Genomic DNA, 26,482 nt, shown 5'->3' with positions numbered 1-26,482 from the left:
CACATTATATCATAAACAAGCTAACCATAGGCCATGACATCATACTTACTTTAATCCAGGGATATCGAGAAGATTCGTCAGTCCTGTCCAATTAATTTCTATCAGCTGTTTTAAAAAAGAAAGGGCAAAAATATTAAGTATCCAGATTATTTCCAATTATCAAATCATACAGGTGTCTTTATAAACAAAATGAGGTAGTACGTAATACTGTCCTACACCTTACCTTGCTTTTTGCTTGGGAAAAATCAAAGCCACTGTCCTTTATTGGTACCTGGAGAACCATCTCTTTTTTTGTTTTGCTTTTAGATACTATCAGTTTCCTCCAGTAAAATCGAATAATAATTTATATAACTTTCCTATTGATGAGCACTTAGAGTATTTATAATTTCTCTTTTATTATAAGTTATGATTCAGTGAAAATCTTACATACGTGTTCTTTTTTTTAAAATTTTTTTTTTTAATGTTTTTTATTTATTTTTGGGACAGAGAGAGACAGAGCATGAACGGGCGGGAGAGGGGCAGAGAGAGAGGGAGACACAGAATCGGAAACAGGCTCCAGGCTCCGAGCCATCAGCCCAGAGCCTGACGCGGGGCTCGAACTCACGGACCGCGAGATCGTGACCTGGCTGAAGTCGGACGCTTAACCGACTGCGCCACCCAGGCGCCCCACATACGTGTTGTTATAGCATATGTAGACTAGCATGTAAAACGTGAAAGTTTTGGTCAAAGATATACACTCATTTTTAAAAAAATTTTGATTTTATTTTACTTTAAATTCCTTTATTTAAAAAAAAAAATTTTAAGTTTATTTTGAGAAAGAGAGGGAGCACGAGCAGGGGAAGGGCAGAGAGAGAGAGAGAGAGAGAGAGAGAAAATCCCAAGCAGGATCTGTGTTGTCAGTGCAGAGCCCGATGTAGGGCTCAATCCCACGAGTCGTGAGATCATGACCTAAACTGAAATTAAGAATCAGATGCTTAACTGAGCCACCCAGGTGCCCCAAAGATTTTTATTTTTTAAAAATAACCTCCATAGCCAATGTGGGGCTTGAACTCACATCCCGCAAATCAAGAGTCGCACACCCCACTGACTGAGCCAGCCAGGTGCCCCCATATGTTCATTTTTTGTTGATAGATGCTACCCAGTTGCCCTAAAGAAAAAAATGCTGTACTGATTTAAATTCCCGCCCAAAATGTATAAAATGTTCTTTCTTTTTACCCTCATCAAAAACCGACAGTAAAAGTCAGTCCACCTGGTAGTTAAAAAAATGGTACTTTATCACTGTTTTAATTTGCATTTTCCTGATATTAGCGGAACACGTTCTATCCATTCATTACTTGTATCTTATTTTGCTCATTTCTCTAGTGGGTATTTGGGTATTTAGTTAGAATAATTCTTACATAGTTGGCTAAGATAAGATTCCATTCAGGGGCGCCTGGTAGTTCAGTTAAGCTTCTGACTTCAGCTCAGGTCATGATCTCACAGTTTGTGGGTTCGAGCCCCACATTGGGCTCTGTGCTGACAGCTCAGAGCCTGGAGCCTGCTTTGGATTCTGTGTCGCCCCCTCTCTCTCTCTGCCCCTCTCCTTCTCATGCTTTCTCTCTCTCAAAAGTAAAATAAAAACATTAAAAAAAAAAAAAAGATTCCGGGGGCGTCTGGGTGGCTCAGTCGGTTAAGCGTCCGACTTTGGCTCAGGTCATGATCTCACGGTCCGTGAGTTCGAGCCCCGCGTCAGGCTCTGTGCTGACCGCTCGGAGCCTGGAGCCTGTTTTGGATTCTGTGTCTCCCTCTCTTTCTGACCCTCCTCCATTCATGCTCTGTCTCTCTCTGTCTGAAAAATAAATAAACGTTAAAATTAAAAAAAAAAAAAAAGATTCCGTTTAGTGGATATAGACAGGTTAAAAAAAAAAAGCTTGATTAGAAACACTGACCTGTGCTTTATATTTGTGGAAGAAATACTATAAGAAATGGCATGATCTCAATTACCCATATAGCTGCAGCAATAAAACTTCTCAAATCCCTTTGGGAAGTGGATAGTTATAAACAAGTGTGAACCAGAAGAGTCAAAAGTTTGTTTCGGACAGACCAAAACTTAAAACGATTTAAGAAGCACTGAAAAACTATTTTTCAGAGTAAGAGAAATGAAATACAAATTTATTGCAACTACCAATATAAACTCATGCTGGCGCCTCCCCCATCCATCCCCTCATACTGGGTGCCCATCCCCCACCGAAAGAACAGGTGCAGAAGCAAATGGCAGTGGGGCAACGGGCAGTGGCCAGCGCCCTGATCATGACCTCTAAACACATTTTCCAAGGGATTCTGAAGAAACAGCTGATTCCAGACTAATGAGCCTGGGGCATGTTGTTCAATCAGAAAGCTTGGGAAACATCCAAAGATTAATGGGTCCCCTGGAAGCGACGTTAAAACTAGAGATTATAGAGGCGCCTGGGTGGCACAGTCAGTTGACATCAGACTTCCGTTCAGGTCATGATCTCGCAGTTTGTGGGTTCGAGTCCCACGCTGGGCCCTGTGTTGACAGCTTGGAGCCTGCTTGCGTTTCTGTGTCTCCCTCTCTCTCTCTGCCCCTCCCCCGCTCATGCTCTGTCTCTCTCTCAAAAACAAATAAACATTAAAAAATATTTAAAAAAAAACTAGAGATTATAAAACATCAGGTGACAGACGGCTTACTCTCATGACCCCTGTCAAAATGATGAGATGGGGGCGCCTGGGTGGCTCAGTCGGTTAAGCAGCCGACTTCGGCTCAGGTCACGATCTCGCGGTCCGTGAGTTCGAGCCCCGCGTCGGGCTCTGTGCTACCAGCTCAGAGCCTGGAGCCTGTTTCAGATTCTGTGTCGCCCTCTCTCTGACCCTCCCTGTTCATGCTCTGTCTCTCCCTGTCTCAAAAATAAATAAAACGTTAAAAAAAAACCCAACAAACCATGAGATGCATTTAAATGTTACTCAAGCTCAGAGAAAGAAAACACCAGGGAGGCAGGAACAGGATTCACGAAGGGCAGGATTCAGCTGGGTTTGAGAAGGGATGTGAATGCAAGACACAAGCCCCCAGGAAAGGGGCCCTTTCAAGGGCCTGAAGGATGGGCTGTCGTATCCTTGAACACAGGGGAGACAGGGACAGGAAGAGCCCAGAGCCACAGAGGAGGAAGGAGTAAGAGAGGGGAGGGAGAACTTTTGTGTGAGAAAATGAGCACGTGACTTGTGAGTGATGTGTAAAAATGAGTGTTATCAGAGGGGCGCCTGGGTGGCTCAGTCAGTGAAGCGTCTGACTTCAGCTCAGGTCATGATCTCGCGGTGAGTTCGAGCCCCGCGTCGGGATCTGTGCTGACCGCTCAGAGCCTGGAGCCTGTTTCAGATTCTGTGTCTCTCTCTCTCTCTCTCTCTCTCTGCCCCTCCTTTGCTTACACTGTCTCTCTCAAGAAAAAATAAACATTAAAAAGAATTTTTTTTAAATGAGTGTACCAGAGAATAAGTGTGTAAGAGAATTAACGCCTGTGTGAGAACAAGTCTATGTGCGAACATGGGAGCATATGAGAATATGTGCATGTGTAAGAATGAGTGTGAGAGAACAAGTGCATGAGAATGAATGTACACATGTGAAAGAACTCTCTCATGTGAGAGTGTGAACACGTGAGAATGCGTGTGTAAGAACAAGCATGAGAACGAGCACATGTGTGAGAATGAATGGACACAAGAACAAGTGAGTGTGAACGCATGTGTGAGAATGTGTGTATAAGAACAAGTGTGAGAAAGAGTAAGCATGTTTGAGAACATGTAAGAATGAGCATGAGAATGAGTGTGAAAATGAGTGTACATGAGACCAAGTGTAAGTGTGAATGCGAATGTGAGAACACATGTGAGAATGAACATACATGAGAACAAGTGAGTGTGAACACACGTTTGAGACCATGTGTAAGAATGAGCATGTGGGGAGAAGTGTACATGAGAACGAGTGTGCGTGTATGTGAGAACGAGTGCAAGGTAACGAGCATGTGAGAGAACGAGTGTGAGAACGTGTACATGTGAACAAGTGTGAGTGTGAAGGCACGTGTGAGAACGTGAGCGTGTGTCAGAATGAGCATGTGTGAGAACGTGTGTGTGAGAACAAGTGTGAGCGTGAACCCACGTGTGAGTGTGAGGGCTGAGAAGGCAGCCACGAGAGGGCCGGGACCCAGGTCGTGGCCCCCGCCCTGCCCCGCCCCGCCCCGCCCTGCCCCTGCCCTGGGACGACTAAGCTCTCTGGGAGAAATTCAAGAGCCAGTGGGACAGATTTCCCAATCACTCTCTTGGGCTGCTGTCACTCTTCTAGGAGAAACGGGATCAGTAACGTGGTTCCAGTTCCACTGGAACGACACAAACCAATCTGCTTATGTCATGAAAACCACAGACATGCCTTTCTCCTCTCTGCTTTTCCAGAAATGCATGGGCTGATGGATGCAGTAAAACATACAGTCAACTGATTTCACACTTACTATATGCCAGTGTTCTAGGTGCACTAAGTTGTACAGTACAGACCACGAATCATCTGGGAAGCCTGATAAAATACAGACTGGTGCCTCCCGCTCCTCTCCAGAGTTTTTCAGTTAGTCAGTTTTCACTGATGGTCAAGTCAAGAATGTTCTCCTTATTTTGTTACTCCTGGGACTTCCAGATTCCCCGAGGTGATGCTCTTTCCAGGATGTCGAAAACTGCAAAGAGCATCACTGTTGAATGTGCCAGACAGCTGAGGTGACAGGGCCACCAGCCCTTCCTTTTGGGAGACTCCGAGTGTGGCTGAGGTACCACAGGGCAACTGAGAGGTTCCAGCTAGATCCTGACTGTTAAAGGCCAGTTCAGGTGAGCCAGAGTAAATCCAGACACGGGGCATCTGCAACCCACTTGTGGGCAGAGCAGTGCCTGTGTGCTGCAGAGACTGGGGAGAGCGTCTCTTGCAGGGGTGAGGCCACGGAGGAAGCGGCTGCTTCAGGAGACACAAACGCCACCTTCCGCTGTAAGGAAGAGAAGCCACTGGGAGGAGGGACACACAGCTGAAGGCTCACTGCAGCTGGGGGGCGAGAAGAAAACACGCGCTGTGTCTTGAGGAGCACAGGACACCATCCCAGGCCCTGACCATTAGACCCTGTACTGCTGGAGGTAGGTGTGCGCACTCACTCCTGCGTAAGATCCAACAAAGACGCGCATGAGAAGGCGAGATCACTTGAAAGAGGGCCAGCCCCAAGACTCAGGACAGATGAGGGCAATGGGGAGCTCCCTCATCCCAACTACTGGGGGTAGGGCTAGACTATCCAAAACAACGAAAGGTATCAAAGCAGAGATCCAAGAAGACACTCGGAGAACACCCGCCAGGACAAATACCCTCAAAGCTCCCAAGTGACTTGATGTGTGCTCTAAGTCTGGGACCCTCTCCTGTCCGGTGGACTCTAGTGGGCATGCCTGCCCAGCCCTTCCTTTCCACACAGGGCTGCAGGAATTGGCTTCCAGGAGCCTGATTCATACACTGCAACGTTCCTCCTCCCAGCTGGGCCATGGGTCTGTATCTGACCCAGACAGAACAGGGAAGGGGAGCCAGGAAGGGGAGCACTGCCTCTTGAGTATACTGGCAGCCTTGTTTCTGGCCTGTGGACGGGAGGACCCGAGGAAGGTGGTCTCAGAGGGGAGAGAGCATGCAGCAAAGGCCTAACAGGCACGGATGAGAGTCACAAAGGTTTTCAAGCTCTGCATTCCAGTAGGTTTTGAGAGAGACAAATACACACTAATTTCACTTAAATAAAGGCTTTCCTTTTTTCCCCTCCTTCGATTAAGGGATCTCAGTTGCTGGAGTTGTAGCTAACAGGACTCAAGTTCTTCTCACAATCACTGTAAAAGGAAGATGTTATTTCCATTTTTACAGATGGAGAAATACAATCTGTGGTTCAAAGACTCAGGAAGGGGGCACCTGGGTGGCGCAGTCGGTTAAGCGTCCGACTTCAGCCAGGTCACGATCTCGCGGTCCGTGAGTTCGAGCCCCGCGTCAGGCTCTGGGCTGATGGCTCGGAGCCTGGAGCCTGTTTCCAATTCTGTGTGTCTCCCTCTCTCTCTGCCCCTTCCCCGTTCATGCTCTGTCTCTCTCTGTCCCAAAAATAAATAAAAAACTTTGAAAAAAAAATTAAAAAAAAAAAAAAAGAAAACAAAGACTCAGAAAGTATGTATGCTGTGTGCTAGCTGGGAGGACCCTCTTAGGATAAATGCATTCTCAGCACGCCCCAGATCATCTCCTAGATTTACTCTAGGCTAATCTGTACCCCAGGGAAAGAAAGAACTGAGGACACCAAAGGGACCCTATGCGCATGTGCCTGAGGAAATTACAACAACAGTCGTGTTAGTGTGAGTGGCCAGCTCCCAGGACATGGGTCAGGGGGAGACACTGGCTTGTTCCAGCCCTTACCAGAACCTTCACTTAAGTTATTGTGTTTACCAAACCTTGACTTCTGCTGTTAAGACCCACCCGAATGCTAAACCTGTATGTAGGAAAATATTTGATTTCGTAAAAATCTGAGGACTTCCTATGCACCAGGCACCTACTGGCATTTAATCTTGTGAGGCAGTAGTTCCCATGTTACAGATGGGGACACACCCACTGACGTTTCATGTCCACATTACAGATGGGGAAACCTGGGCTTACAGAGGTGAAACAAACCATGCAAAGCACACGGTCAGAAGAGGAAGACCAGGTGTGGAAGACTAGGCCGGAGGACACCCAAGTCTGTCACTTAACCACACCTTCACTTCACTGTGAACTTACACTTCACTGTGCTCCAAAAAAGTTGGTCACTTTAGAAACTTTTAGTTCTTTTTTTAAAGCAGGTAGCACACCAACAAAACTAAACAAATCAACAAGAACAAAAATGTGCAAAGGTTTCATAAGAGTCTCTGGCATTATACTTTTATATCATCTGCTTAGCCAATCCCCCCCAATCTTTCTAGCTGTATTTTTCCTTGGGGTGACAAGGAGTTACTTGGCAGCTAGCAGTGAGTTCTGTACTCATATTTTCCAGTTGAAAATAACTGAAAAAAAAAAAAATCCCTTCTCTCCAAAGCATATGTTTGGAGACTTTATTTGCCATATAAGGAAATGAATGATTCTGAACTTTTCACAGACTCCTCCATTTCTGACACTAAGATTTTGTTTGGAAGTTATATTATTACAACGTTATTTTTAAAGTTAATAACCCTATGAAAGATCCAACCTAAGGAAGAGTATTGCTAAGTTTTGAGGGAGATTTAAAGATTTGGATTTCATTGTTTTCTGAACTGAAAAAAGGTCTTTCTTTTAATTGTTAAAAATTTCCTGTAAATTAAAAATACTTTGCCATCTGCTAAAGATTAGTTTTTTTATATTCATTAATGAAGAAAGTTTCTTACACATAAAGGCTTTTAAATAACTGGTATGTAGAAAAAGCCCCATGAATTGTAAATCTTGTATAGAATTCTTCATTTCTTAAAATTTTAAGAAATTGAATTTTAAGAGATTCCTTAATGCCTTTTTAATTTCACTGCGTTTTGTGTAGTAAAATACATTAAAAATAAGCCCATTATTTAAGCGATAAAAAGCAAATCAGAACAGCAATTTTAGCAGCAACTTAAAGACACTTAACTCTTGTGTTTTTACATACAGAAAAAATACCACTTGTAGTCTAGTCTAAATAAACCTGTATTTTCAACGTTTTTTTTTTTTTTTTTTTTTTTTTTTTTTTATTTATTTTTGGGACAGAGAGAGACAGAGCATGAACGGGAGAGGGGCAGAGAAAGAGGGAGACACAGAATCGGAAACAGGCTCCAGGCTCCGAGCCATCAGCCCAGAGCCTGACGCGGGGCTCGAACTCACAGACCGCGAGATCGTGACCTGGCTGAAGTCGGACGCTTAACCGACTGCGCCACCCAGGCGCCCCAATAAACCTGTATTTTAAAAACCCAACAACAATAATTTGCATTAAGTTATTTAAATCGAATTATAAAAATTAACGTTTCCGTTTTAAACTATACACGATGTTAATGGTACCTCCAGAAAGGACTCACAAAGGTAACAAAAGTGGCATATCATGGAAAGATATTTGAGAAACAGATCAATGCACCCATCAGACATTTACTGAACTGTATGGAGACAGATGGGGCTGTGGCTTTGAAAGAGTTAACAAGAAGTGTGCCAGAATTCACAGGGCAGTCCGGCATCAAAGGAACACAGGGAAAGCTGACCACCTGTGTCTCTGGAAAGGACACACAGGGATGAAGACAGTGTTCTGGGAGAAGGAAAAGACAACAGGAGGCAGTGAGAGACAATGGGGTTGGTACTATTTGGATTATGATTCTGCCCTGAGGCCGGAAACTGGGATGCTCACCAGGGGCAGTGCCAGCAAAGGAGGCTGGAGAGAGACCCCACCTCTACCATGAGGACTGTGAGGGAGAGATGCTCCCTAGTGGGTCAGCCTGCACCCTGGGAAGATACCCCAGTGGTGAAGTCTATGGAAGACGGGGCCAAGACAGGAAGCCAGTCAGAGGCTGCAGGAACCCAGGTAAGGAGGAGCCTTATAGGTAAGGACCACCCAGGTGAGGGGGAGGAGCCTTAGAAGTCAAAGGGAGGGGAAGAGGGAGTCTTTTTTTAAATTAAGTTATTTATCTTGAGAGAGAGAAAGAACACGAGCAGGGAGGAGCAGAGGGGGAGAGAGAAAATCCCAACCAGGCTCCAGGCTCAGTGCAGAGCCTGCTTTGGGTCTTCGGTCCCCACCTCCCAAAACTAAACAAACCTTTAAAAATAAATAAATAAATAAATAAATAAATACTACATAAAAAGTCTATTTTCGAGTTTTCTGTAACAAACATTATTTTATAATCAGGAAAAAAGCTGTCTATTAAGAGATGAAGCCCTCCACTAAGAGCATTTTATTTTATTATTTTTTTTTTAATTTTTTTTTCAACGTTTTTTATTTATTTTTGGGACAGAGAGAGACAGAGCATGAACGGGGGAGGGGCAGAGAGAGAGAGGGAGACACAGAATCGGAAACAGGCTCCAGGCTCCGAGCCATCAGCCCAGAGCCTGACGCGGGGCTCGAACTCACGGACCGCGAGATCGTGACCTGGCTGAAGTCGGACGCCCAACCGACTGCGCCACCCAGGCGCCCCTAAGAGCATTTTAAAGAGGTATGAACACAGAATTCATATGTCAGAAAAGGGAAAAGAGAGTGAAGGACAGACTATTTCTCTGCTTTACAGAGTCTTGCCAATGAATAGGAAAAATGAAATCAGCATCGACTTACTGGTTTCCTAAGGAAGAAGATAGACAAGGCTCCCACTAAGGGCATGTCTCCAATCAACGGTTCCAGGATCACCCGCATTGTACCATGAATCTAAATTCAAATGGGAAACCAAAACATGTCACAGAAGACAATTCCACAGGCCATTTACTGACTCAAGAAGGAGGACACATGATCGTCTTAGTGACTTCTGAGCATTTGACTTCAGGTTTCTCTCAAGTATAACCTACAAATAAAAAACTTAAACTTCAAAGAAATTCTCAGTTAATAAAAACTTCACAATTTTATTTTTGAATACAGCATAGGGAATTTTGGAAGACTATGAAACTTTAAAAACCTTACCTGTATACTTTGCACACCAGCTCTACAAAAATATCGCTTGATCTCCAAATCAATCTCACAGTTTCCTACAAAACTAGTAAAGAAAAAGTTCTGTATTACTATCTCTTAATCACCACAGATCTGCAAGGTCTACAATCTGAGTAAAATGAGAGCAAAGCAACCAAAACCAGCCTGTAGGCAAACCTGAGACCCATATCTGAGTCTTTAATGCCTGGAACTGCACATGTCCCTGCTAGCAGACTTGACACCTGCCACACTGATTACACACGTCACTTCTCAAAGTGCAATTTCTGGATCAGTTTCTTGATGGAATGTAGTTTTCACTCGTTTTGTAAACAACTGTTTTTGTTTAAGATATTAAAAAAGTTTGTATTTCACCAGAAGTAAATTTTGCACCCATGCTCTCTCCAGTTGTGAGAAAACTAACAGCAGTGCTCCAGGGCTCTGTGGCATCAAAGGTTAGAAATGATGCATCCACGTGGGGGGCACTCAATGATCAAGTCATGGCAAACATTAATACAAAACAAAACCAACAAAACAACAGCATTAATAGGGCATAGCGCTGAATGTCAGGCTTGCATCTATTCCTAATAGGAGCAGGTTTCCTGTGGGGTCGCTATGATCTGACTCCCACCCTCAACTCCCAAAGTAGCACGTCACGCTCCTGCTCCTGCTCCTGCCTGAGAACGTCTGCGGGAAGTTTGAGAAATGCTGGAAGGACGGTGCCTAAGAACACAAGTAAAATACTAATGAAAAACATCTGGGATGAATTCTTCTAACATTTATGTCCTGGTGTTAAAACCAGCACCAATAGATTCTTCTCACTGAACAGGATTCTGGATCTAGCTGGTCCAATCACCTGTTAAAAAACCATCCTGAGGGATGCCTGGGTAGATCAGTTGGTGAAGCTGACTTCGGCTCAGGGCATGAGCTCATGCTCCGTGAGTTCGAGCCTCGAGTCGGGTTCTGTGCTGACCGCTCAGAGCCTGAAACTGCTTTGGATTCTCTGTGTCCCCCTCTCTTTCTGCCCCTCCCCTGCTGGAGCTCTGTCTCTCTCTCAAAAATAAATAAACATTAAAAAAAAAAAATCTTGAAACTTTCCTCTTCTTCACCCTAAGATACAATCACTTCATTTCCTAATATCTGTCAATTACTCCTTCCCCATCTCTACTGCCAATAATCTAATCAAGGTCTCAGTGTGGAACACACAAAAAAGTGGAATGCAGATTTTTTTAAGAAACATAAATATCTGAGCAGCATAATCTGCATCTGTTGTCATGGCTGCTAAAACCATGAAAGCCAGACTACATCTTCACAATGGCATCCATTAACTGATTCCTTCAAATGTTTAATAAATGTGTACGAAACGCTCCTCAGTGCTGGAACAAGAGAACTTTGTTCTCAAAGTTTCCATCCTCATGAAGCTCATTATCAGCCTAGCGGACCGTCCCAGGGCACAGCTGAGCTGAAGACCCAGCGGGCCTTCCTCTTTTATTCTACAGGTGACAACAGGGTTTGCAGTAGTGTCTGTATTTTAAAGATGTAGGTTTTCCATCAGATCATTAGAGGCAGTCAATGCTCCTTTCTAAAGTAAAGGTAATTGTTACCAACACTCTACATTTATTATATTCATACACTTTAAAAACTAGGGGCGCCTGGGTGGCGCAGTCGGTTAAGCGTCCGACTTCAGCCAGGTCACGATCTCACGGTCCGTGAGTTCGAGCCCCGCGTCAGGCTCTGGGCTGATGGCTCGGAGCCTGGAGCCTGTTTCCGATTCTGTGTCTCCCTCTCTCTCTGCCCCTCCCCCGTTCATGCTCTGTCTCTCTCTGTCCCAAAATAAATTAAAAATGTTGAAAAAAAAATTTAAAAAAAAAAAAAACAAAAAACTCAATGATGACATTATAAAAGGATCCTCAGTCAAGGATCAAAAAAAACAAAAGTGTGAAGCGTGTCTGTCAGTCGACACACTTCAGCAGCTGCCCCTTGCACAGTGTGTTACCAGGCCTCACAGGGACACAGGAAGCCATGAGCACATTCACGAAGAATGAGGACAAGAACTAAAGAAAACCACCTTTATCTGCCAGGTGTGGTTCCTGCCCTCAATTAACGGTTTTCCCATTTTTTATCGTAGGAAAAGACATAGAACGTAAAATGTCCCATCTTAACCATTTTCAAGTGTACGGTTCAGAGGCGTCAAACACCTTCATCTTGTGCAACCATCACCACCACCATCTCCAGGACTCTCTTCATCTTGACAAACCCAAACTCTGTCCCATTAAACAACCGACCATCTTCCCCTCGCCCACACCCTGGTACACGCCCTTCTACTTCCTGTCTCTATGAATGTAATCACACTAAGTACCTCATGTAAGCGGAATCCTACAGTATTTGTCTTTTTGTGACAGGCTTATTTCACATGGCATAATGTCCTTATGGTTCATCCACGTTGTAGCATGTGTCAGAATTTCCTTGTAAGTTTTTTTATTTTTGGCTTTAGATGGTATTAGATAATTAGCTATATACTAAAGTCACCTGTTGATCTTTGTTTCAAGTTTTTATTTTAACCACCTGGTGCTCAGCGTGAAGGATTTCCTTTTGTTTTTTAAAGCTGAATAATATTCCATTGCATGTACAGACCACATTTTCCTTATCTATTCACTCATCAACGAACATGTGGGTTGCTTCCACATTTTAGCTACTGCTGGTGTGAACATGGGTGTACAAATACTCTTTGAAACCTTGTTTTCAATTTTTTTGGGGTATAGACCCAGAAGTGGAATTGCTGGGTCTTATGGTAATTTTATGTTTAATTTTTTGAGGAATAGCTATTCTGTTTCAACAGCAATTCACCATTTTACGTTCCCACCAACAGTGCACAAGGGGTCCCGTTTCTCCACATCCTCGCCAACACTTGCTGTCTTCTGTTGTTTGATAGCAGCCATCCTAATGGGTGTGAGGTAGTATCTCACTGTTTTGATTTGCATTTCCCTGATTATCAAGAGGGGAACATCTTTTCATGTGTTTATTGTCCATTTGTATATCTTCTTTGGAGAAATGTCTATTCAAGACCTTTGTCCACTTTTGAATTGGGTTGTTTTTGCTATTGTTGAATTTTAGAAGTTCTTTATATATTCTAGATCTTAATCCCTTATCAGATATGTGATTATACGGACGGCACTAATTCTACAGATTGCTTTTGGTGTTGATTTTTAATAGTATTAAGTTTCCCAAACGAAGAACATGGGCTGCTTCCATTTACTTATGTTTTCTGTAATTTCTCACAGCAATGTTTTGTAGTTTTCTTTGTACAAGTCTTTTACCTTGTCAGGTTATTCCTAAGTATTCTTTTTGATTCTAGTGTAAATGAGATTTTTCTCTTGATTTTTTTGGATTGTGCATGGTTAGTGTATAGAATGTAACCGATTTGTGTGTGTGTGCAGACTTTATATTCTGCTACTTTGCTAAATTTGTTTACTAATTCTAAAGAGGTTTTTTTTGTGAATCCTTAGGGTTTTCTACATGAAAGATCGTATCACCTGTGAACAGAGACAATTTTACTTCTTCCATTCCAACCTGGATGCCTTTTCTTTTTCTTCTTACCTAGTGGCTCTGGATAGGACTTCCAGTGCCACGAAGCGGTGAATGTGGACGCACCTGCTCCTGGTCTTGGAAGAAAAGCTTGGTCTTGCACCACTGAGGATGATGTTTGCTGTTGGGTTCTCACATATGCCTTTTATTACACTGAAGTGGTTTTCTTCTGTTCTCAGTTTGTTGAGTGTTTTTATTATGAAAGAATATGGAATTTTGTCAAATGCTTTTTCTACATCAACAGAGATGGTCATTCATTCTGTTAATGCGGTGCTTGGTTCATTTTCATATGTTGAACCATCCTTGCACCCTGGAAATAAATTCCACTTGGTCACAGTGTATAATTCTTTTAATATGTTGGTGAATTCACTTTGCTGGTATTTTGTTGAAGATTTTGACATCAACGTTCATAAAGGATATGGGTCTGTAGTTTTCTTGTAGTGTGTTCAATTTTTTAAAGTTTAACATACTTACAATTGGCAATTATCTAGGCTATTAGGAATTAAGATGCAGAAAATAAATAAATGTGGGTCTTTAACAGTTTAGTCAAAATCCACCAGGGGTGCCTGGGTGGCTCAGTCGGTTAAGCTTCCGACTTCGGCTCAGGTCATGATCTCACGGTTTGTGAGTTTGAGCCCCGCGTCGGGCTCTGTGTCGACAGCTTGGAGCCTGGATCCTGTTTCGGATTCTGTGTCTCCCTCTCTCTCTGCCCCTCCCCCGCTCACACTCTGTCTCTCCCTCAAAAATAAACAAAAAAAATAAAATAAAAAAAAATCCACCAAACAGCAGGTAAGAAGAGAGTGCTCATTATAGCCTCCACTTTATGGGTCTAGCTAAGTTACATTATATGTCATTAACTATGACACAGATAAAAACTTACCTAATTTGAAGGTCCAAAATAATTTGCCTTTTGTCCACATTTTCAGTGTACACCTTCACACCATTGATCCTGAGTGGCTGAAACAAGAGTCAGCTTGTTTTAAAATGCAGGGAGGGTGAAAAATAAACCCAAATGGCAGAGAGATGAGAACAAGTTTAGCCCCACGCTACAGGAATTACAGTTCTACGTTCACAGTGTACTCGATGTTTCACTTTGGGCAACTTACGTAGCTTCCGTTCTTCCGTGTCCTCATCTGTGAAGTATGGGTCCTAGCGGCATCTATCTAACGAGGTTACCGCGAAATCAAAGGACGTAAGGAAATGCGCCTGGCACACAGTGAGTGCTTAGTCAAGCCCCACGGCCCCTTGTTTCTCCCAGTTTACTTTGATCCTTTCCCTCTACTCTGTCCTTACATGGTTTGAAACTTAACTTCCTTTCTGTTTTTTCTTCATGTCTTATAATTTTTCATTTCTTAGGATTTTCACCACAATGGAGCTTTTGAGTAAATGAGAAATACTGGCTGTAGGTATAATTTTAACACCTATTACCTGAGACAGAGACAGAATCACATGACTGTAAAAAGAAAAGGCAGATTGTAATAAATGTCGTATTTCAAGGGCCCAGCTGTAACACCACTTCCAAACCTTCTCCCATTTTATCACATTGAGATCACTTCTAGGAAAGTTCTCAATCTCCCATTTGGGCATCAAACACTCAAGCTGAAGAAATACTTTAAGAGTACTACGCTTACTGAGGCAGCTTAGGTGCCCTAACATCTCACCCCTCAACTGGCTACAGGATTAAACTCTAAGTCTTTCCTACACTTCCTACTATCTTGGGTTCCCGGCCTTTCCCCCAATGATACGGGCTCAAACATGTACAGACTGTTGAATTACAAAGAACATGGTTCAACCCGCTATGTTGATGAGTGAAAATGGGGTATAGGTGGCTTAGGATCCTTAGCTTAAATGTCCGCATCAGGTAAGATTCCCTTAGTTTAGAGGTCTGCGTTGGGTGATAATCTCACAATCAGATTTAAAGTACGTGTAATAGAAAATGAACATAATTCTCCCTAAAACAAACCCAGCTGGGACCAGAATTCTAACTCTCCACAAACACAGGCGTATTATCTGACATCAGGGGACTGTGAACCAGGGCCTGCAAGTTAAATTTAGCCTTTGGCTAAGAAAGGTTTTTACATTTTTAAAGGGTTATAAAAGAAGTTGGGGGGGCGGGGAGAATATGCCTCAATGGCCCTTTATGAAAAAGTGTGCGATCCGATGCCTGCTTCAAGTTCACATGGCACTCGACCGTGTAATCGTGCTTTCCTATCTGCTGTGACCCTTTCAGGTCAGAGACGATGAAGTAAATACTGAAGGGAAGTGTTATAAAGGTGTCCTGTGCAGGCACGTGTGCGCTCGAACAACAGGACTGAGCAGACCCCAGGCTTGTAACCTATTTGGAGACCTCACAGCCAAGAGGAAAAACAGCCCAGCACAACACAGTCGCCTGCAGTGGAGACCCCAGATGCTGAGTAACAGCAGGTAAGATGGAGAGTTCTCTGTACGCAGAAAATCACTTCTGATGGAGGAAGGTGACTGACAGCCTGGGAGTATAGGATGGGGATGAGCCTGGGGACACTGATAAACACAACGCAGCCACCAGGTCACCAGGTCAGACACTCCTTGGCCACATTTATCAAATCCCTGAGGGGCTGAAGCAAAGACATCTGACCTGCAGCATACAGTGACACTGTGCTCTCTGGCTCTACTGTATGTGCTCCAAATGTGTGTACACTGTGTGTGCATGTCTGTGTGCGTGTGTGTGTGTGTGTGTTTAAAAATATTACTGAATTCTGAATTTTCATTAGGCATATAAAACAATGTTACCTTGGGAAGTACAACAGAAAAGTTATATGTCAATTATACCTCAATTAAAAAAATGTTACACTGAACTGTTACTAATCATTGTAAACACTGACTTACAAAAATAAAAAGGAAGCTTGCCATGAGCAACTAATTTAGCTGTTGTCTTGAGGCTTTCACCAGAAGTAATGTTAGGAATTAGGAGTTTTTCTTTGCAGGATTCCAGTAACAAAATTTTTCTTTCCCTGCATCAATATAATTAATGTGATTCTACAAGCCTGGTGTTGGGAGTCCTTAATCGTTTTTAAAGATCTTGAGGGGGTAAACATGTTAAGCTTGTTGTCGATTATTAAACTTTTAGTATGAATTCATATATCAAACTCCCTTTCCAACTAGATAAATTGTGAAAAACTGTGCAAAGGTAATTCTGACAGAAAGATGTGAGGTAGAAAGAAACGCTGGAACTGAGAGAAACCAACCAAGGAAACCGAACTGGCCAAAGACCACAGTGGAAGAATGAGGGCAAGTGAGGACCTCACAAAAGACAAGGGAGGGCATCCCATGGGAGGCAGACCTGGGAGGAGCTGCAGAGACACCCTTCCAGAACTTCCCCAGGTTGCTTTCTAGAGCAATTTTCTCTAGAAAATAATTGGAAATAGCTTAATACATTTTTAAAAGTTTTCACAGCAACGTGGGGGCGCCTGGGTGGCAGAGTCGGTTAAGTGTTGGATTCTTGATCTCAGTTCAGGTCATGATCTCATGGTTCGTGGGATTGAGCCCTGCGTCGGGCTCTGCACTGATGCTGCAGAGACTGCTTGGGATTCTGTCTCTCCTCCTTCTCTGACCTTCCCTGGCTTGTGCTTGCCCTCGCTCTCAAAATAAATAAATAAACTTTTAAGTGTTCATAGCACAAGAAAGAATACTTAAGAAGAAACTGACCTGCTGACCCACATCAACTTTTGTGAAACTAAAGGTGCTGAGGTGGGTGTTTGCTCCTCGCACAGCTGGCTCTATGGTTTCTCGAAACAACTTCTCTATAAACTGGCAAATAAAAGGCCACATGTGTTTTACGGTCTGTAAAGAAGAAAGAACTCATATCAAACAAGATGCTATAACACATAAATAATAATGTACTTAAGTCATCATGAAAAATTACACCCCTACAGTTTACCAGCATTTTTGAAAATTAAAAGGGGGTGTCTCCTTTTGGTATGCAAAATCAACATGATCTGAACTTCAAAAATGTACAATAATAAACTACTGACCAACTAATATGTCTCAGGAATTAGTTATTCTGGTTAAGCATTCCATTTAATCATACCGGCACATTTAAAATTGCTATAAAAAAAAAATCAGAAAACCCTGTGGTTTCAACTTACTGCTAAAAACGTAAAACCGTATAGGGCTTAATAAAATATTAAAGAGTTTTCTTTAATGATGGACTAACTTTTGGTGCTATAAAAGAATCATTAATCTACATTAGTTTTTACTCTATAGTTCTAAGGATATATAAAATATAGGGGAAAAGGAGATCTACTTCAAAGTATGTGATCTTTAAAAATAACTTTTAAAATGATTATTAATCTATTATTAAATTTCTTGAGAATTACTTCCCTTTTCTTAATATTTTCAAAAATGTTGCCTATAATTATTATGAAATAGACTCGAGCACTAGCCAATCAGGAAAGTAGACACAAGGCCAAATACACAACTATGAATATATCATTAATTTTTTCATGTTAAAGACACAGTTTTCACTATTTAGGAATGTATCAGTTGATACATTGAGTCATACAAAATTGAATGACTCAATTTTGGGGGGAGCGGAAGCCAACCAAGTCCAAATGAGCTCACACATCGTCAACATCCAAATTGCCAAAAAGGGAAAGATGGCCCCTCGCCCTCTAATCCCACGGACAATCTGGTATTCGGTATATTCTACTCTTACCTTATTTAGCCATTCTGCTCTCTCAGTGTCTGGAAAATGAACCTAAGAGAAACACACATACACATGACTTATTGACTCCCAACTGTTTATAAAATGTCACACAGGCTACTGAACACTCTTATTGTTCGCCTACTGTTCACGTAATGCGTCTTTACAACACCCCGCTCTGAAGCGCGCACAACAGCTTCTGAGGAGACACTGAAATGTGTGACGCTCCAGCTCTTTACATCCCAACAACACTTTGAGGCAGAAAAGTCTAATGACCACCAAGGCTACAGTCCCTTCTTTGTTTTTTTTTTTGTTTGTTTGTTTTTTTTATTTATTTTTGGGACAGAGAGAGACAGAGCATGAACGGGGGAGGGGCAGAGAGAGAGAGGGAGACACAGAATCGGAAACAGGCTCCAGGCTCTGAGCCATCAGCCCAGAGCCTGACGCGGGGCTCGAACTCACGGACCGCAAGATCGTGACCTGGCTGAAGTCGGACGCTTAACCGACTGCGCCACCCAGGCGCCCCTACAGTCCCTTCTTTGAATCTGTGAGGCCCCACGGAGAGTGCACTGGAGTCCGGAACATCAGGGAGCGATTCCATGCCATCTCCTCTGTAAGACACGGGCTTCTCCCTGCCATCGCTGGCACTGCGATCAGTCCTCCAGACATCCAGACTCCCAGCCTTCGAGAACCCACCTCTCCCTCCTGCCTTCCTCTTTTGGCCCAAACCAGCCGGCAGATGCATTTCCTCATTTGGCTCCTCTCACACTATCTCCCAAATGAATACTGATTACAGCCCTCCACGAGTAGGGCCTGTATACTGGAGAGAATGAGCACTTGCAGAGACAGAAATAAACCTATTTAGAAAAAAGGTGGAAAAGTACTTTCTTTGCCATTAAAATAAAACCCCCTTGCAAAGGAAGGCTAAAGCTGTTTTGGTAGGGAGTTCTCCTCTGAGAAATGCTATGTACTCACGCCCTCAAAGAAAGAACAGCATACAGACCATACTAACATTCTGAAAATGGTATTTTTGGCTTAGATGTTCAATGGGTCACAGGCAGCTTTGTAAGGGTGACTGAGATGTGTTCAGAGAAATAGTCTGATTTCTGGAACTGCCACGCTCACTTTCCTAAAGAAGACAGGCGCAGCAGTCAGTGAAACACAGACCCCGTACCCCACGCTATGGCTGAGAGGAGCTGGTCAGGGAATGTTCTGGTTGTGGGTGACAGGGGGGAAGATTCCCAAGAACATGGTTCTCTGAGAACGAACCCCACCTGTCGTGCCTGGCCCTGAGGAATACATCACTGAATGGGGCCCAGCAGCAACTGGGTCCTCGTTGGAGGCCGTGGTCACTGCACTGTCCCCGCCACACTGTTCCACAGGAGAGGCCATGGCAGGTTCTCCATGTTCCTCTGTGTCCACAGGCCGGAGCTGCCCACTCCTTCTCACCACAGATTCAATGCGCCTGGACCATGACGGTGGGCTAGAAGGAACTGAAACAACAGTTTCTACATCAGTCAGCTTGAATCCATTCTGGGACCAAACCGAAGGGATGGCAACTTTCCAGAATTAAGAAAAAGGACGACGCTCAAGAAGAGAGGTTTGGCAAAGAGAAGCGTTGGCAAAGGTTGCTTAAATCCAGACGACATGTTGCCTGGAGAGGCCTACCTGACCCGAGTGGAACTGTAGTACCAAAGGGACCATACTTTCCGCCAAGAACTAAGACATTTGGGGCTGGCTGGGGAGGGCTGCAAGGCTTGCTAGACTGGGACTAGGGAACACGTGTAACTCATCCGCAGGCTGTATTCTGCCATTTCTTCACATTATAGCAAAGTAGACCAGGAATGCAACAGGTGGCTGCCACTCCAGAGTACCAGGCCTTCAGGCAGGTCTTCAGCTGTGGTCCAACGTAGCAATTTCTTGTGAGGTTGCCTTCCCTTCTGCCCTTCCCCGCTGAATCCAACCAGCCACACTGGTGACAGAAAGGACCGAAAAGCACGTGCTGAGCACCTATTTGGGGACAGCCAGAACTACTTCACTGTAGATGTGTTCCTCCTTCTAGATTTCTAAGTAAACGACACCATCAACAACACTCTCCACAGGCCTGCCTCTTCTAGAGATGCTGTGACTGCCTCCGCCCGCTTCCCAGGGAGGCTTGGCCTGGTTTCCCAGCTAAACTGCGTGGGGCTACCAGAGCTAAGGACTCACACACAGGAGCCGCGTTTCAATTACCTCACTCGAGACCATAAACTCCTACACGTTTATCAAACAGCAGATCAAAGACTTGCCTCAAATCCTATTTTGCTTTCCAGAGACATCTGTTTCTATTTAGAAAATTACTGAAATTACTGTAAGTTCTTTGGGCTGTACTTTCATGTAAAATGTTATGTGAAGTGTAAAACCTCAATGTAGTGTTGGAATTAGTTTAAAATTCTTTATCATTCCACGCTCAATAGAAATAACAACTATCCACGACAAGACGATCCTTAGGACCACGTGGGCTTATAGGTGACAGTGAGACTGGGGGATGCTATGATGTCAATGAGAGGGGCGTGCACAGGTGGTCCATGGCATCAGTTCTACGAAACTTGAACCGCTGCTCTGCTTCATAAAGAAATATTCCCAGTGTCAAGTGTCCTTTGAAAACATTACAGCAAGTTGAATTTAATCTGCTACTGAAGCATTCCTTTTACCTGTTTTCAGATCTTTTCTTTGCTCCCGAGTTTTACGAAGTGACAACACAAACTGTTCATTTATACCTCATCTCCAGTAAATAACTGCAACTCCATCTGTGAAAACAAGGCCCTTATCTGTTGTGGTCTTAGGCTGTGATGCCGACAATCAGCACCCACAACACACGTTGGAGCGCCCACCCTACCGAGAACATGGCAGGCTCGTGACAGACTGGCACCAGCAACTCTATGCACAGACGGCCCATGTTCCTCAGTAACCAAGACACAGACATCAGGTCCTGCCAGACACACCTGGGCCAGATGGGCCGCATCCTTTTTCCGTGAGCAGGCGGTAGGCAGCCAGTTCCTTTGTGCTAACTGGTAGAGAGTCCCCTTACAAGGCCTACAAATCTCAGAGAAACTTTTCTCCGCAGTTTAGTGCAAAGGTTTTCCTACTACTCCTCAGGGGTAAAATGTGTTTATAGTGATTCTTACTTTTTTTTACGATTCCTTAGTTTCTTTAAAAAACTGAATTCGTGCTAAGTTCTGAAACCCCATAAACAGGTATCCTAAGTACAATGCCTCACACAGAGAAAGCTTCAACTAATCTAGATTTTCTACCCACTTCAAAGATGAGGGCCTTGTCTGGGAGGCCACATGCACAAGGCTGAGTGCATGCAAATCTGCAGGCCACACTACCAGATTTTCAGAGTCCACAAAACCAAGAAGGTTAACATCATAGAATAAGGTGGTCGATAAGAATAAGCTCCCTTCAAAGCCTTTCATCTAAAAGGTTCAGAGGAGCAGGTGAAGGAAGGCAGGTGTTGAAGACCTGGTCCTTGGATGGCTGAGGTAACAAATCTCCCTCCAACTGGGTTTCCGGGAAATCTGTGAGGGCACCATCACTCTTCACTCAAACCCAAGTACACTCAAGTTAACTGCCAGGGCAGTATCATGTGCTGCTGTGTGCGTGGCAGGTTCTGTGCTAAGCTATCAACGTACGTTACCTGAGTTCATTCTTACAACAATCTACACACAGGAACCATTAACTTCCCCAATATACAGGATAGCTACTGACTGACTGGGGATAAAAAACCAGATTTGTCTGCCCCTGCTCCTGACTACTTTATTACTAAAGGATGTTGAAAGTGCTATGAAGACAGTTAATCCACAGAGTCTACTAAATTCTCAGCAGGACATACTCCAATCAAAGAGCAAAGCCTAAACCTCAGATTATATGCCTTAAATTGTATGAAGTACTGGGGCACCTGGGTGGCTTAGTCGGGGGAGCATCTGACTCTTGATTTCAGCTCGGGTCACGATCTTGCAGTGTGTGGACCAAGCTCCCTCTCTCTCTCTGACCCACCCCAACTTGTGCATGTGTCTGCATGCGCCCTCTCTCAAAATAAACTTTAAAAAAACTGTATGAAGTACTAAGTCAGAAGTAGAAAATTTTGTGTTTAATAGTGACCTACTCATCTAGACTCTAGAGGTCAAATACAGTACAAGTCCTGAAACAGCTGACAGCAAAGTTCAACAAGCATGATAGCAATTCACAATAAAACACAATTACCAGACCCACTATTTCTAAAACTAAGAAGCGAGCAATTTATTTATTTATTTTTCAACGTTTTTTATTTATTTTTGGGACAGAGAGAGACAGAGCATGAACGGGGGAGGGGCAGAGACAGAGGGAGACACAGAATCGGAAACAGGCTCCAGGCTCCGAGCCATCAGCCCAGAGCCTGACGCGGGGCTCGAACTCACGGACCGCGAGATCGTGACCTGGCTGAAGTCGGACGCTTAACCGACTGCGCCACCCAGGCGCCCCAGAAGCGAGCAATTTAAAGACTGTTTCTATTTAATATTTGCATGGAAGGGCCACGACACTTAAGTAGTAATGATAAAATTTCATATACGTATATTTACCCTTGTGACCCAGCAATCCCATTTCTAAGCAGTTGATTAAATGGGATAAATGACTTCTGCAAAAAAAAAAAAAAAAAAAATGTTCCAAAATGAAAACATGTGCCTTTTCCAACATTGTTTGATTTCTCTAAGTTCACTGGTATTTCTCAAATTAGGTCTGCCAATGTGCTAGCAAATTCCTATTCATTCTGTCACACTTAAAGCCAGAGTAATGCTATAAAGCTATTGTTTCTTTCTTGCAAACACACACCAGTCCCACAAATTGCCTACAGAATTTACATTTATGTAATAATAAAGCTTCTCTACTCACCATCATGCACCAGGACAGAAATACAGGTTGACTGGTGTGAATTCTGGTTTTGTTACTGCATTTCTGTCCCTGTGCTAGTCTTTAATATACTTGCACATGCATAGACTGTTCTTGTTGAAGAAGAGGCTGAATGAAGCAGCCGGTTTTTGAGCAGTTACTTCTAGCTCTGGCCTGAGCTAGGCATACGACACAGACTTAGACATACGACTGTCCTTGGGAAGCTCACAGCTGGTGGAGTGGACTGGTGTGGAAAGGTGTGACCACCAGTCTGTGAGAGAAGATCTGGGGGTCAGGGGAGGATCTGATGCTGCCTGGAAGAGTCCACCAGAGATATGAGAAGAACACAGCATGTGACATGGGTTTGGAAAAATTACTTGGGGTTTGCTATGCAAAGAAGAGCCTAGTCTAAGCAAAAATAATGGCATACACAATTTACTCTTGCTGGATTTGAAGACGGATAGAATGGTAAATGCTGAAGCTGAAAAACCAGGTCAGGAACAGCCTGAAATATTTTCTATGCCACACAAAGGAGTGTTGATTTTATTCTACAGGCAACGAATGGGTCAACACTGGAATGGTCAGGAGAGAAATGATGGAAGATTAGCATTCGAGGAAACACTTTTGCAGTGCCCACAACGTATTCTGGAACTATCAGAAACAGTAGGCAGAGAAACAGCCGCACAAATAAGCCCTCAATACCAGCGAGCTGGCTGACGCTGAACGTCAAGCCGTCTCCTTGTAGTAGAGTCATCCCAAGGCATTCAATCGTTGAGGTTTTTAATTTATGAGGGATTATTTCAAAGTGCCAAAAAAAATATATCAAAATTGAAGGAAGTCTGTTACTAAATTTTAATTCTATTTACTAAGTCAAAAATCTGCTTCTCACTAATACATATTCATAAACATTTGCTTATGTTCTACCAAACAGAATTTAAAGTAGCAAAAACATCGAAGATAAAAACTGGGATATATAGAGAAAATAGAAAACATATCCCTAAATCACAGAGAAACCCATGAACATGTATCATTTGGTTTCAAACCTTACCTTTGAACTTAAAAAAAAAAAAAAAGCCCTTAAATCTCCTTTATATAAGTCCAATTAAAAAATAAGTTTTCATATTTATTTATATTGTCTCTACAAACTAGAAATAATCATTGTATGATTACTTAAGTTTTGATTATATTTGAAAGTTGACACTACCCAAGAAATCTTTTTAATCTTACCTTTAAAAAGAACAAAGGCATATTTTAGATTCTAATATAATGTTGATATTACCAAAGTTGTTTTGCTTAAAAAAAAATTAAACCAAATATACAAAGACAGAACATTAATTGTGTGCCAGGAACTCTACAGACAGCCACCGTGTCTAACCCTCACCACACTTAGAACAATGAGTGGCTCCATCTAACAGACCATGAAATAGACTCACAGAGGATGACTAATTTGTTCAAAAGCAGGGGAACAGGCCAGAGGGAAGAGACCCAGACTTGAAGGTTGGAAAGTTCTCCCTGTTACACAGGCTGAAGCATAAGGGATGCAGCTGGCTGGAGCACACCTGAATTTTCTAATCAAATCATTTTCCCCATTTTTGAACATTAAAAACATAATATGGGCTAATGCTTGAAGTTAAATAAAAAGACTGTCTTTTTTCTTCAAACAGCACTCCCCTTGAAGACAACGTTAATACTTAGCACTTGTATGGGACTTTACTGCTCAATCCAATGCCCGTAGAGGACTGAGTACCTGCAACTCCACAAAAGTACACCAGCGTATGGGGAATCCTTTTAAATTCCACTTGCATTAGCAACACTGAAACATGAAGTATATGTGTTGTTCACTCCTTCCTTTATTAAAAAAAAAGTCTAGGGGCGCCTGGGTGGCGCAGTCGGTTGGGCGTCCGACTTCAGCCAGGTCACGATCTCGCAGTCCGTGAGTTCGAGCCCCGCGTCAGGCTCTGGGCTGATGGCTCAGAGCCTGGAGCCTGTTTCCGATTCTGTGTCTCCCTCTCTCTCTGCCCCTCCCCCGTTCATGCTCTGTCTCTCTCTGTCCCAAAAATAAATAAATGTTGAAAAAAAAAAAAAAAAGTCTAGAATAAAAATCAATACCTAGGAAAGTATGAAGATACATATCTATTACAATGGAAACGTGACTGACTTAATATTTTTAAGTAATATTCAAAAGGTGAATGGGAGCACCTGGGTGGCTCACTTAAGCATCGACTCCTGATTTTAGCCTTCAAGATCTCACAGTTTGTGAGATCGAGCCTGTGTTGGGTTCTGCACAGAGCCTGCTTATGATTCTCTCTCTCCCTCTCTCTCTCTGCCCCTCCCCAATTCGCGCAAGTGCTCTCTCTCTCTAAATAAACATTAAAAAAAGACAAATGAATAAAGTGATTTTGGAAACCAAACGTCATTAAACTTCAAATAGTAAACTGGCCAATTAAGTTCACCAAACTCATTTATTCACACTCTTTCTCATCCTAAGAAGGATTTGAGCTTCCTCATCTCCGCATAGTCCTTTAGGCACTATCTCAACAACAAACAAACAAAAACCAACAGCAAAAACACACCCAACATAAAAAAACTCACCAAATTCTTACTTGGGGCAGTGACTGGTTCCAGTGAAAGAATTCTTTCACTATTTGCGGGAAAGGGTAAAGGAGTTCAGTCCACCTGGTACAGCTGTTCAGAGTGCGCCTTTGGAACCTGGGGGAGGTCCCAACCAGCACAAACCCAAGCAAGGCCTACCTCACCAGCCACCCAGCACAATGGAGCAAGAACCACCACCCAGGGACAATCCAAAAACACCAACCTTCCTACACCACGCAATGAGTTCTATAGACGTCTACAAATTGAAAAAGCCTAAGCAGGAGTTTTATTTTCTTATCTAAAATTAACATCTCAAAAACCAGGAACAAATGGGGCAAGACTAGAACAGAACCACAGGTTCTAAGAAAACATGAGACACCTATACTTTATTCGTTGTATCACAAGAGAAACTCTGTTTTCAGGAAACCTTGTAAAGCAATCAACACATACCTTTGCCTGGAAGTACTACACCACAGGTTTACTTAAACAGACTTGACCTGCGTTCAAAGAGTTCATGAGCTGGGGAGACACTAACTAAAAATCTTCAAATGTTCACTATTGTTTTGTCTGCATACTGATTAATCTTAAATCAATACAAATGGAAAGAATCTTGCAGCAAGTTAAAATTACCCAGAAAAAGTCTGGTTAGCACACAAATCAACCAAAGGGAGTCTAAGGTTCCAAGGTACAGAATGACTTGGATTTGGAAATGCTATCGACGAAGGCACAAGTATGGGACATCAGTGCAAGAGAGAGTGTCAGAAACTGTCCTCACTCTCTTGACCTTGGGTCAAGTGGACATTTACAATTCTCTCTATGCACTGCTTCCCTATCCTGACAGACACAGCCAATAACCTGTGTATGGCCTGCTGAGATAAAGTGGAGAGGACCTGGAGAAAAGAAAACCACTACAATTTCTAAATACTATATAATTATGATGAGAAAAAAGGCATTAGAGACAGTACTGAATACTCACATTGGACAAAACTTCCAAATGAAAGGATTTCAAATATTTTCACCTTTAAGTCATCTATCTTGCAGGGTTCTTATTACCTCTTGGTAAACATAT

The 26,482-nt window shown here is 43.0% G+C and overlaps 1 protein-coding gene across 5 annotated transcripts in view; it reads right to left on the bottom strand.

The window, feature by feature from the left end:
• Nucleotides 1-26,482, bottom strand: part of ESYT2 (extended synaptotagmin 2) — an 83,451-nt gene that overhangs the window by 37,216 nt on the left and 19,753 nt on the right. For 4 of the 5 annotated variants that reach the window (XM_058723615.1, XM_058723616.1, XM_058723617.1 and 1 more), the window contains exons 2-7: nt 17,926-17,967; nt 16,917-17,051; nt 14,113-14,189; nt 9,645-9,717; nt 9,306-9,395; nt 50-105 (exon numbers count right to left, since the gene is read on the bottom strand). In XM_058723615.1, coding sequence (XP_058579598.1) covers nt 50-105; nt 9,306-9,395; nt 9,645-9,717; nt 14,113-14,189; nt 16,917-17,051; nt 17,926-17,967 — 473 coding nt within the window. Of the gene's footprint in view, nt 1-49; nt 106-9,305; nt 9,396-9,644; nt 9,718-14,112; nt 14,190-16,916; nt 17,052-17,925; nt 17,968-18,609; nt 18,903-26,482 lie in introns of those variants that run through there. The other variant, XM_058723619.1, reaches the window with a different exon arrangement.

This window comes from Neofelis nebulosa, chromosome 4 (assembly GCF_028018385.1).
Source record: "Neofelis nebulosa isolate mNeoNeb1 chromosome 4, mNeoNeb1.pri, whole genome shotgun sequence".
NCBI classification, from domain to species: Eukaryota; Metazoa; Chordata; class Mammalia; order Carnivora; family Felidae; genus Neofelis; species Neofelis nebulosa.
The sequence above is the reverse complement of the archived record's forward strand: the minus strand, read 5'-3'. Positions and strand labels throughout refer to the sequence as shown.